Here is a 10,986-nt window from a genome sequence, read left to right as displayed (position 1 = left end):
GTGCGGGAGCCCTGGCCCAGGCTGCCCAGAGAGGGTGTGGAGGCTCCTGCTCTGGAGACTTTCCAACCCGCCTGGACGCGTTCCTGTGGGGCTGCCCTGGGTGACCCTGCTCTGGCAGGGGGTGGCACTGGATGAGCTCTAGGGGTCCCTTCCAACCCCCAACATCCTGTGATTTTGTGCATATACAAAGTGGTGCAGAGCGCAAGCAGATCAAAGTGATTTTCCTTTGTGTCGGTGTTTCTGGGAGTAGTTGTATAAGTATGTGTAGAGGGAACATTTCAAAGCAGAAGCAAGGAGCCCCGTTAGCTAATGAAGTGTCAAAGAACAGTAAGAGGTGTCGGTATTCTTACAGCCACTTCCGCTGGCAAGAAACAAAAATATGTCACTAATCAAGGGTCTGTAGTCAGTGGCACTAACTTCTTGCCCTCTCCTGAAAATGCTGTGTTACTGCTCTGAATTCCTGAGATTACTCCTACATAATGTTTGTATGTGAAAACAGCAGTTGTGGAAATAGATTACTTAAGCGGTTTGTCTGGGTTGTTTAAAAACTGTGCTTTATAACCCGTCATGCTGGGATTCGGTTATGTGACAACTCTGAGTGGGCTCTGTTAACAGCGGAGCTCCACGTGCTGACAGCAGCTCTTGTGGTGCCTTGCAGCACGATGCTCAGATGGATTACTACGGCACCCGCTTAGCGACCTGCTCTTCAGACCGATCCGTGAAAATCTTTGATGTTCGGAATGGAGGGCAAATCCTCATTGCGGACCTGAGAGGGTAAAGTCTCGTAAATGGAAGATTGTAATCTGTGGAAAAAAATCTGTATTTTGTCATTTTGCCTTTTGGTAACAAGATGTGTGGTAAATTCTTCCGAGGTAATAACTACTGTGGCTGGTTGTTGAGAGCTGGGAGGGGGACACAGAGATGGCTAGAAATAACACTGGGGCTTTTTCAGTCATTAAATACTTGACGCCTGTAATTTTCCAGAAGTCAACTTGCAGCCCTAATTGCTAATATAAGGATAAATGTTTGGAATTGGTTTTTCTGTCAGCAACCTTGTCTCGTGGTCCCATACGCTGTTTTTCACCCAGGCATTACTCACTGTTTATATCACTGTGTTAATCGTGGACAGAACAACCGTTTACAGTAATGATACAGGTTTCTCTCAACTTTTCCAAATAACGTTGTCTCTTGCAGGCACGAAGGTCCCGTGTGGCAGGTTGCCTGGGCTCATCCTATGTACGGAAATATCTTGGCTTCCTGTTCCTATGACAGGAAAGTGATTATCTGGAAGGAAGAAAATGGCACGTGGGAAAAGACATACGAGTACACAGGGCACGATTCCTCAGGTGTGTGGATTCTGGAGCTGGGAACTGAGACAGGGTATACGAGAGGATTTAGGTAAGATGGCAGTAAAGCCACCAAAGCCTCTATTAAACAGGCAGGTGTAAATTAATGGAGAAGACAGTAAGTGTGTTCAGCATAAACAGAATTTATGTAATGTCCTATTGCTGGATAACTTCTTGTGCTGATTCATGCTATGTCTGCATAGGAGTGGTTTTCAAAATAAATCAGCTTTCATACAAATAAGACGGTAGGGTCCTGAATTCTTCAGGAAAATATTGTCTGTATCCACTACAGGAATAAAAGAAAAAGGTGGATTTTAGCCTGTTGTGTTTTTGTTTTACAATGGAAAATGCCTTGTTCAGATGACTGGTCTTGCTGGCTGCGGGTCTGAGAAGTCTCCAGCGTTGCTGTGTTACTGATCTAGATGTTCAATCTGTGCCTGCCGTTCAGCTTTGGTGCTGCTCAGCAGCGATACTCTTTGCTGTTGCAGGGGATAGTCCGAGTTTTTAATCTCTCAGTAAGAGGGCTCTTTTGGTGTTCTCATTCTAAAAGAGTGCCAAAAACAAAGGCAGTTTTCTGTCATCCCGTAAGCTGTGTTAACTGACTGGCTTTGCTGACACTGAGGAATGCCAGGACTCTTGTTCCCAGCTTTCCAAGCGGCTCGCTTTTAGGGACGGTGCCACTAATATCAGTCAGTGACTAATATCAGTCAGTGACTCTTAGTTAATTTTGGGTAGTTACTGTGTTGCAATCCGGTCTGTCTCACCCTTCACAGTGAATTCTGTCTGCTGGGCGCCGCATGACTACGGACTGATCCTGGCCTGCGGGAGCTCTGATGGGGCCATTTCGTTACTGAGCTACACGGGTGACGGGCAGTGGGAAATCAAAAAGATCAGCAATGCCCATACGGTAAGTCTCTTCCCCTGGAGCAGCACAGGGTTCTTGGTGCTACAGGTAGACACTGAGCTGATGCCTCCAAGAACTTAGAGGCTGGATAAATACTGAAATACAGTGAAGCTACACGAAACGGTTTCCAGAATCAAGAACGATTTGTTTTATATTCATCCAGACTGGGAAGGTATACTTTGTAGTCACTGAAATGAAGTAGAAAACAGGACATATGGAGGTTACTAAACAGCATCGCCAATACCTGGTAATGAAGCGTTATTGTTGAACGCAGTGCTGGAAGTTCCTGGTAGGAAATGGCTTTGGCACTAAGAACACCTGTACAAACTGGCTGGTAGTAAACTGAAGCTTAAAAAAATGGAGGATTCATGTTTTTCCCAAAACAGAGGGAACTTTTGCTTAAGCAGAACTTTGTAAGCTAATGGCAGTGGTGCTTAATAAAAGGAAATTGGGCTCCGGGCCAAAGGTTCCTTCCAGTCCTGCATTCCTAAATCTTAGTGACTGTGGGTGTCTTGCGTCTTTTCAGCTTATATCTGTCTCCACTGTTTGCACATCCGAGACGATATTTGCGCATAAAACAGTTACCTGGCTACCTCAGGTGCTCTGAATAAGTGCCTTGTTGAGACTAGACTGTATCTGGATTTCTTGTTCACTCGGTATCCGTCCAGCGTTGTGAAAGATTCCTGTTTTCCTAAGACGGGCTTATTCCCCCGGCTCCCTGCAAAAGAGAGTGTGCTCAGTATCCTTTGCCCCTTCAGCGGCTCTTATTTATTTATTTATTTAAAGGAAGCAACTTTTAATAATGATATCTTTTCATTAAATAGATTGGATGTAACGCAGTTAGCTGGGCTCCTGCTGTTGTCCCAGGAAGCCTTATAGAACAGCCATCTGGTCAAAAACCAAACTACATCAAAAGATTTGCGTCTGGTGGCTGTGACAACCTTGTCAAGATCTGGAAGTAAGTGCCCTGTTGCCAGACTCAAGAACTTTTAAAACCTGATACTCTTTATATTCTCTGAATGTCCTTGTTAGTATCTCAGGTAATATTTTCAGCATCTCTAAGCTTTCATCTTTGAATTATCATTTTGGAGAGGGGCTTTAAAAATGGAAACAACCTGGTGATGTACAATCTCTCACCTGATTGTAGCAATTTGTGTCAACCCCGCTTCATCTCATCTTGGGAAGTGGCTTTCTGACTGATTACCACAGTCACGGGACAACAGCAGACTTCTGCATGTGTGTTCATTCTGAATATCAAATACACTTTGCCTGTGCTGGTTTCTGTGCCCTGGGAGGGATTTTGTCCATTTAAGCCATAGAGCCTTTTGGAGAAGAGTGGGGAATGCTTGTGCTTTGTATTGTCTGGACAGACCAGGAGTCTGACATCTCCATCTGGAACAGGGGGTGACAAATACAGCTGGCTGCTGCTGCCACCCTTCTGACTGCGTCAGTGTCTTTTCAGGGAAGAAGATGGTCAGTGGAAGGAAGAGCAGAAGCTGGAGGCTCACAGTGACTGGGTTCGGGACGTGGCCTGGGCTCCATCCATAGGTTTGCCAACGAGCACCATTGCTAGCTGCTCACAGGTGAGGCTTCTGTCGCAGTGATAGCGGCAGGCTCAGGACACCCTTTTCTCTGGTGAAGGAACAGTAAGGGCAGAACTGCTGTAATGGGTCCTCCTGGCAGTCCTTTGCTCTGTCTGGGGCTGTGCATAACAGCTTTGATTTCTGTTCCTCCCAAATTCCGGAGCCCTGTGGAAGCATCTCTGGACAAAGGTTTCTGTGTGCGTGGCTCTGTACCAAAGTCTTACCTTTCATTTTCAAATCCTGAGCAGGATGGTCTTGCTGGGAGAAAGACCTTCACGGTAACATTGCATTTTAACGTCTCTAGATCTAGATCACTGAACTGCCAGCTAAAAATACTGTTTTCTAATAACTGTCATTCTTAATCAGCTCTCATGTGCTCAGTCTTCATATTGACTGTAGTGTTCTGGCTGCTAATAATCCTGTAAATGCTTGCTTTTGTAGCAGGATGATTTCTCAGTAAGGTGCTAACTTGCTGTCAGCGTATAAAAAGCAAAATCTCATTCTGGGAAAAAAATTTCTATGGGGTTGGACTAGATGACCTTATAAAGTCCCTTCTGGCCCAGCACATGATTTGATTTTATTTATTTTCTGTGATTTTATTTTGGGAGCTGTTCTCTGGTATTTGCAAGTCACAGTTTGTATGTGGCTTTTCTCATCAGAGAACTGTACTCTTACCTTGCTTTTAGCTACAGTAAGAAAACAGCCCCTTTGCCGTGTTAGCAAAATCTCTGTGGGCATGGGTAGGGTTCATGGTGGAGCTGTGCTCTGGAAGTGTAGTCCAAGGTCTTTTCTGTGTTGTAACTAGTGGTCCAACCACCTCGGTGTGCTTCCTTTCGCAGGATGGCAGAGTGTTTATCTGGACGTGTGATGATGCCTCTGGAAATTCATGGTCGCCCAAGCTGCTGCACAAGTTCAATGATGTTGTCTGGCACGTGAGTTGGTCCATTACTGCCAACATCCTTGCAGTGTCGGGAGGAGACAATAAAGTGAGTACTGCTGCCTTGCCCTCTGCTCCTGCCGTGCTGTATCTCAGAGTTGAGATCAGACAGCCTGTTGGTACTGTTGTTTAAGTTAAGACTGTTGTAGATTCTCCTTTGCTGCTGTAATGTTTTTTTCTTTTGACTTATCGTGAGGGGAGGAAGATCCTAATCTTTGCAAACTCCTTGCACTACATTCTTAATCCTTAGTGGAGATAGAAATGCAGAGTTTGCATCCTCTCTCTTCACCACTGGATGATTATTTAGTACACAGCAACACTTAGAACAGCACTGCTGCACTTGACTTCTCTAACTGTAGACTATCACCACACTGGTGATGTGATAGTTGTGAGGGGATGGAAAACTGAGGATGTGCTGAGGCTGAAACTTCTTCCTGGTCTGTTTTGAGGTCACGCTGTGGAAGGAGTCGGTGGACGGACTGTGGGCGTGTATCAGCGATGTCAACAAGGGCCAAGGAGGGGTGTCGGCCGTGACAGAGGGGCAGCAGAATGAGCAGTGACGCCTGAGGGAACGTTCCAGCGGCAACAAGTGATCGCTGTACCCGATTCGCAATGTTTCTTGAACCAAACGAGAACTGATTTTATCTAAACTGGACATGAACAGGGAACCAATTACCCAATTTTATGAGCACTCTAACCATTGCTGGGAGGCTGCAGTATGTTGAGAGTCAGCCTTAATTGACATTCCCTTAAAGTTAAGGTAAAGAGCACAGCAAAGCACTGTGCCTTACACTACTCCTTGATGCTGAAGAAGTGGTTCTCTGCTTTCCTGGTGTAGGGATCAAATTGAATTGGATTGTGCGGTGGTCAGGCTTCAAACACTGCAGCAGGAACAGGAGGAGGCTGTCAGAGTGGTGAGGCACGAACTCCTTTGTGCAAGGGCACGAGTACTCTGTCCCTTCAAGGCCAGAAATTTGTTTCAAGTGAGGGAAGAGGACCGGTGGAGTTCTCAGCATTAGGTGACAGCATGCTAGCCAGCCCTTCTGGGAAGAGTGGTGCTTGGACAGGTGACAGTCTCTCTGCTTTCCTGAAGATGAAAAGGAGTAGTGGAATGCATATGTCTTTTGCTTCACAATAATCTCAGACTTGGTTATTTAACCAACATCAATAAATCACACAGTAATTTGAAGATTTTTTTTTAGCCACACTTGTGTACTGTTCCTCAGGTGGGTTTTTTGTTGCAATACCAACAAAATAAAGTCCGATTGGTTAAAGCCTGGTGTGCTGTATTTAATAATCTTTTTCACAGGGTCCTTGGCAAGAGCTAGGAGGGCACTAGTCCGCTAGAGACTAATGCTGTAGGTAGTGTAAGAAAGAACAAAGTCCTGCCTTCAGTTAAACTCTCCTACTATTGCACTTCAGTCAGGTCACTGGGCTCGAACAAACCACTCTTCAGCGTGCCTTCAGCTAAAGGCTGAATCACACTTCCCCTCCTACGAGAGGGAAAGTATTTAAAAGGCCACATTTTCCCTTTATTCTTCTTCAACACAAGTGAAGAATTCATGGCCAGCCTCCAAGTTAGTGTGTCCTAGGCATGGTCTTTGCTTTGGCATAGTCAGGATGATAAACCCCCTCTTTCTAGAAAGACAAACCTGGTTTATCATCATTATCTATGCTAACCAAATAATAGCCTAGTTACTTTCACAAAAACGCGTAAATGAATTATCTTTCTATACAGCAACAGAAGCACGCAACATTCATGCTCTCGTGTAATTGCTCTGTAGTCTCAGCCCGCAAAGAAAAAAGCAGCTCGCCTAGAGATCAGCGTTCCCGTTAAACAGTTCCACTGCAAATTATACAGCAAAGCACGATTTTTCTCCCCAGTTGTTTTCCACGTCCACTAAGATCCAAATCAAAACCACTGAGCTGAACAGGCATGCGTTTGTTCCCAGCACCATACCTGCTTGTCCTTTGGTAGAGCAGTACCTGGACATGTGTGAGGGGTTTGGGTTGGCTTTAAGTGCTGTGGAAGCTACAAACCTGAAATCAAGCACATTAGCTCTAATAAAAAGGCTCAAAAACGAAACCTCAGTCTTAGATTTTTATCGTGCTTCATTAACTCTGTAAATACACAGGAAAAGGTTTTGCCTGTGGGGATGTTGGGTTCCATAATTCACCATATTAAAAGTTACCTTTAAATTTTGTGAGTTTTAATACTTCAGAATTCAAACCTCCTTAGCAGCGAGGCCCAGTTCAGCTTTTGTACTTAAATATATTAAAATGGTTTCAAGTAATGATCAAAGTATCCCCAACACTTAAAATTGATAAAAGATTATTTAAGTTACAGTTATTCATGGCAAATGTAAGCATCAGATGAAAATGTTACAGTTGCACTTGAGAATAAACTTCATGAGATATTTCTAGATCCTCAGCTACTGCTCGTAATCTTCACTGAAATGTTACAGATTTGTTAATGTTCTGGTTTTAAAGAAACAGAAGCAAAGGTTCCTAGGTACCAGTTTCACTCTCCCAGCAAAAGGCAACAAAATCTGATACAACAACCTGGGAGAGAATACAGAGGAAAAGGAAGGCACTGAGGCAAAAATGGGAAGAAAACCTGGCTGTCACTACAGGTCAGGAACACAGCTCAGCCTCTCCATTGCTGTAACACCCCTTCAGACAACAGAAGGGTTTGGGGCTTTTCCTGTTTGAAACATACACGCTACAGCTATTACTATTTTTGAAAAGGAACAGTGGTAATGACGCAGGAAAAAAGGAAACTCCGACTTCATTCCCTATGCAATTTCATTATACATATAAATAAGCACAGCAACAGATCTATGCAGTTTTCATTTTTGTTGATTTTGTTACTTTAAAAGTAGGTCAAGTTTACACAGAATTTAAATACATACCAGATTGCATTTCCAGGAATATTGTAGCACAGAACAAATATTCCACTCTACGTATAAAGTGTTTCAGACAGCAGCTGCTTGGTGGAGCCACAAAAATAAGCAGGTAAAGCTTCAGATCACTTTCAGCTTGTGCCAGTTTTCCTGTGTAATTAATTCCTCTCCACTAGCCTGTCTGTTCCAGTTACTGCATCTTAGTTCCAGAAGAAAACACCATAAGCAATAGCTGCTTTTGGATAGGATATTTTTACCTTTAGCGTATAAAAATTACATTTGCTTTATACATCTAACTTTAGAAATATTTTCAGGTCATTCAACTCACAAGAAATATTGTCTTTGGATCAGGATTCAATTAAATACAGAGGTTCTAAAATACGTTTAATTTTTCCATCTTATGTTTTCAGGTTTGACTCCCTGCACCAGGAAGATAATCCTGTTTCTCAGAAGTACTCTGCTGGGAATTACTCTTTTCAGCATCCTCTGGACAGAACCTACTCTGGCTGGCTCGAGTTTTTTAAGCCCTGAATATAAAAAACCACAGGTAAAAAAAATCAGAAAAATACCTTCTCAAGATTATCCTCCCCTCTAAGTCCTTAAAACCGTTATTCTTTACAGCATTCAGAGAAGCTTTTAGGAGATACAGTTTCTGGAAAAGGAAGGAGTTATTCCAGAGAACTTCTGGAACAAACTATTAGCATTTTATTCATGCTATGAGAATAGGTATTTAATTTAATTCACCAAGAATTAAGAATCCAAAGAAAAAAGAAAATTGAGGAGAAAGCATTCATTTAAATCATTTGTTAGCATCTCCTTTAGAAATGAACTTTAAGGGGCTTGTTCTTCAATGAACCCTTAAACCAAGTACCAGTTAAAGCGAACGCAGCAATGGTAGTACAATAATTAGAGACCTCTGTATCACACATCCATGAGTGTATGATGCCTTCAGCTAATTTGCTGCATCTGTGTTAATTACAGGTTCTAATTTCCCCACTGCAGACTAGTTTGATTACAAAAAGAGTATATTGATACTATTTTGCCTGCTTTCTAGCAACAGAAGGATCCACGAAGAACCACGGCACCATTACATCATCGAGGCACAGAAAGCTTTGGGATCCAGATGGAGCAGGGGCAGAGGACGACAGAAACAGCGTTGAAATTAAGGTTTGTATTTATTCTTCTTGATATAGATATATATATATATATAGATATAGATATAGATATAGATATAGATATATACAGGTTAAGGGGAGCGGTCAGGTAACACAATTTCTGTCAAAGGAGGCAAATTAAAACAACAATCCCATTTAACTTGAAACGCAAATAGGAAAGGGCACTGGAAAACTGCCAGCATTGATGGCATGAAATTATTTAAAAATAGCTGCAGTAATTCAGACCACAATTCACTTACATTTCAGAACTAACATATAATAATGCAAGTTTCTGGTAAAGTTTTCTTTCCTCCAGTTCACTGTAGAGTTTGGTCTGCAGTAACTGTAGAGACCCTGGTTGATGACATGTCTCAGCACCAAGAAGAGATTAGATGGAATAACCTTTTGTACTTCTTGCTTATCATCAATCCTATGAATAAAATGAACTTGCAGTGTCCTTGTGCAGAACTTGTCTGCTAAACTCTGTCTTTTAATGCTTTTATAGTTCAACGTTCCCTCTGAAATCGGTGTCGAGATAACCAAAGAAGAGTATCAAGAATATGGACAAGTGCTGGAGAAGATGCTAGGGGACATGTGTGAGGAGAATGCTAAAGGCACTGCCAACCAAGTCATAAAAGCAGAACTTTAAAAAAAATGCAAACAAACCATCAAACAAAGCCACCAACAGCACAAACCAAACATTTTTTGTCAACTAATTTGTCATGCAAGACATTCAGAGCAGCACTTCAGAACTGACTGAGACTAAGCTACTACTAAGTTACTGAATCCCTACTAAGAGAACGACTGAAGTACCTGATGCTCAGAACCTGCTGGCCCAACTTCAGGGAACCACTCTGAAGTGGATTAGGCAGAAGGGGAAGGCTTCCTCTCCCTACACTTTTCCCCCCTTGCCCTCCCATCCCAGCGTTTCCTTGTTTTCTCAGCTGAGACCTTCAGACTTTTCCTGGTGAAGCATGATAAGAACTACACTGTGACTAAGGTAGTCCCAGCAGAGTCACTGATAACTAAAGTTCTAATGACGGATTCCAGCCACGAGCTGCCTCGATTTTACCTTTGCAGCCTCACCCACATGAAGCTCATCTTTACGAATCTTCTGTTTAAATGTTTATGTCAGTCTCCCTATCTGGTTACACATTCCAACTACAAATGGCTTCACGCTTCAGCTCTCACCCTGCTTTTCAGGCTCTTAAAACTTTGCCCAAGCTCCTCTCCATTCTCCCCCAAAGTCACTCTGAAGGGCTACTTCTGTGGCCGTTACACACATAAGACCATCCTCTGTGTATGTGCCCCTATAGAATATAACTGTGTGAAAGCCACCTTCTGCCGTGCGCTGAGCACTTGTAGAGCTTTAAACAGATTGTTGGAACAGGACTTTCAGAAAAATATGAATACTATCAAAATAATCTTTGTCTCTTCCCTTTTTAGAAACTCATCTGAAAACCTGAGGCAAGATGAAGGACAAAGACAGCACTAGATTTACTTCAAGCTTTACTTTAAAATGAAATTACTACAGATTTCACAACTCTAAAGAGGAAAGAAGTATGTGAACCTGAGCAGTTTGCCCTGACAGGACTTTGGAACAGATTATCTTTTAAGGAAGAACAGGAGACCTAGAGCTAGAATTAATAAAGGGCAAGGTTAGTCACAGACTGACAGTAGGCTTATTTTCTTACTTTACTTCTTTTCCTTAGTAAATATAGTGATTATTCTAAATTACATGCTTGAAGGCTATATGAATCCTTTCCAAAACTGGTGGAAACCTCTCCTTATACATCTGTACACATCTGTAATAGAAAATAAAACTTATGCTGAAACTGCAACTACTTATGAGGTTGTTTTCTGTTTGTCTAAGAGTAGCTCAAACTAGATAGTTCATGTAATAAACTACACAAATGAGAGAGACAATGACTCAACTTTCAGTTGCCAAATTAGCTTAATTGCCAACGAATTGTTAATATGGACCTTATCAAGGAAACCATCTACTATCTCTTTCAGTTGAAAGAAAAACCAAACATTTTCCAGTTCACTTGCTTGGATTCAGAACTATATCCATACTGGTGCATACACCAGAGGTACAAGGTAAATTTTTGTGCCTTCAAATACATGAACCAGTATGTTCCAATGCAGCACATGTTCTT

The 10,986-nt window shown here is 42.5% G+C and overlaps 2 protein-coding genes across 2 annotated transcripts in view; both read left to right on the top strand.

Annotated features, from left to right (window-relative positions):
• SEC13 (SEC13 homolog (S. cerevisiae)) overlaps positions 1–5,626 on the top strand; it is a gene marked incomplete at its 5' end in the record, with an annotated part of 6,206 nt that extends 580 nt beyond the window's left edge. The window contains 7 exons of the mRNA XM_009875888.1: positions 659–774; positions 1,195–1,346; positions 2,120–2,253; positions 3,075–3,208; positions 3,713–3,833; positions 4,673–4,819; positions 5,220–5,626. Coding sequence (XP_009874190.1) covers positions 659–774; positions 1,195–1,346; positions 2,120–2,253; positions 3,075–3,208; positions 3,713–3,833; positions 4,673–4,819; positions 5,220–5,330 — 915 coding nt within the window. The remainder of the gene's footprint in view (positions 1–658; positions 775–1,194; positions 1,347–2,119; positions 2,254–3,074; positions 3,209–3,712; positions 3,834–4,672; positions 4,820–5,219) is intronic.
• An 861-nt stretch (positions 5,627–6,487) lies between these two features.
• On the top strand, positions 6,488–9,476 carry GHRL (ghrelin/obestatin prepropeptide). Its single transcript, XM_009875887.1, is given in 5 exon segments — positions 6,488–6,539; positions 8,084–8,220; positions 8,728–8,782; positions 8,785–8,840; positions 9,333–9,476. Coding segments are annotated over 5 exon segments (444 nt in total).
• The last annotated feature ends 1,510 nt before the right edge of the window (positions 9,477–10,986 follow it).

Source organism: Apaloderma vittatum, unplaced genomic scaffold, assembly GCF_000703405.1.
Source record: "Apaloderma vittatum isolate BGI_N311 unplaced genomic scaffold, ASM70340v1 scaffold6589, whole genome shotgun sequence".
Lineage (NCBI taxonomy): Eukaryota > Metazoa > Chordata > Aves > Trogoniformes > Trogonidae > Apaloderma > Apaloderma vittatum.
This window is presented reverse-complemented; position numbering and strand designations above follow the sequence as displayed.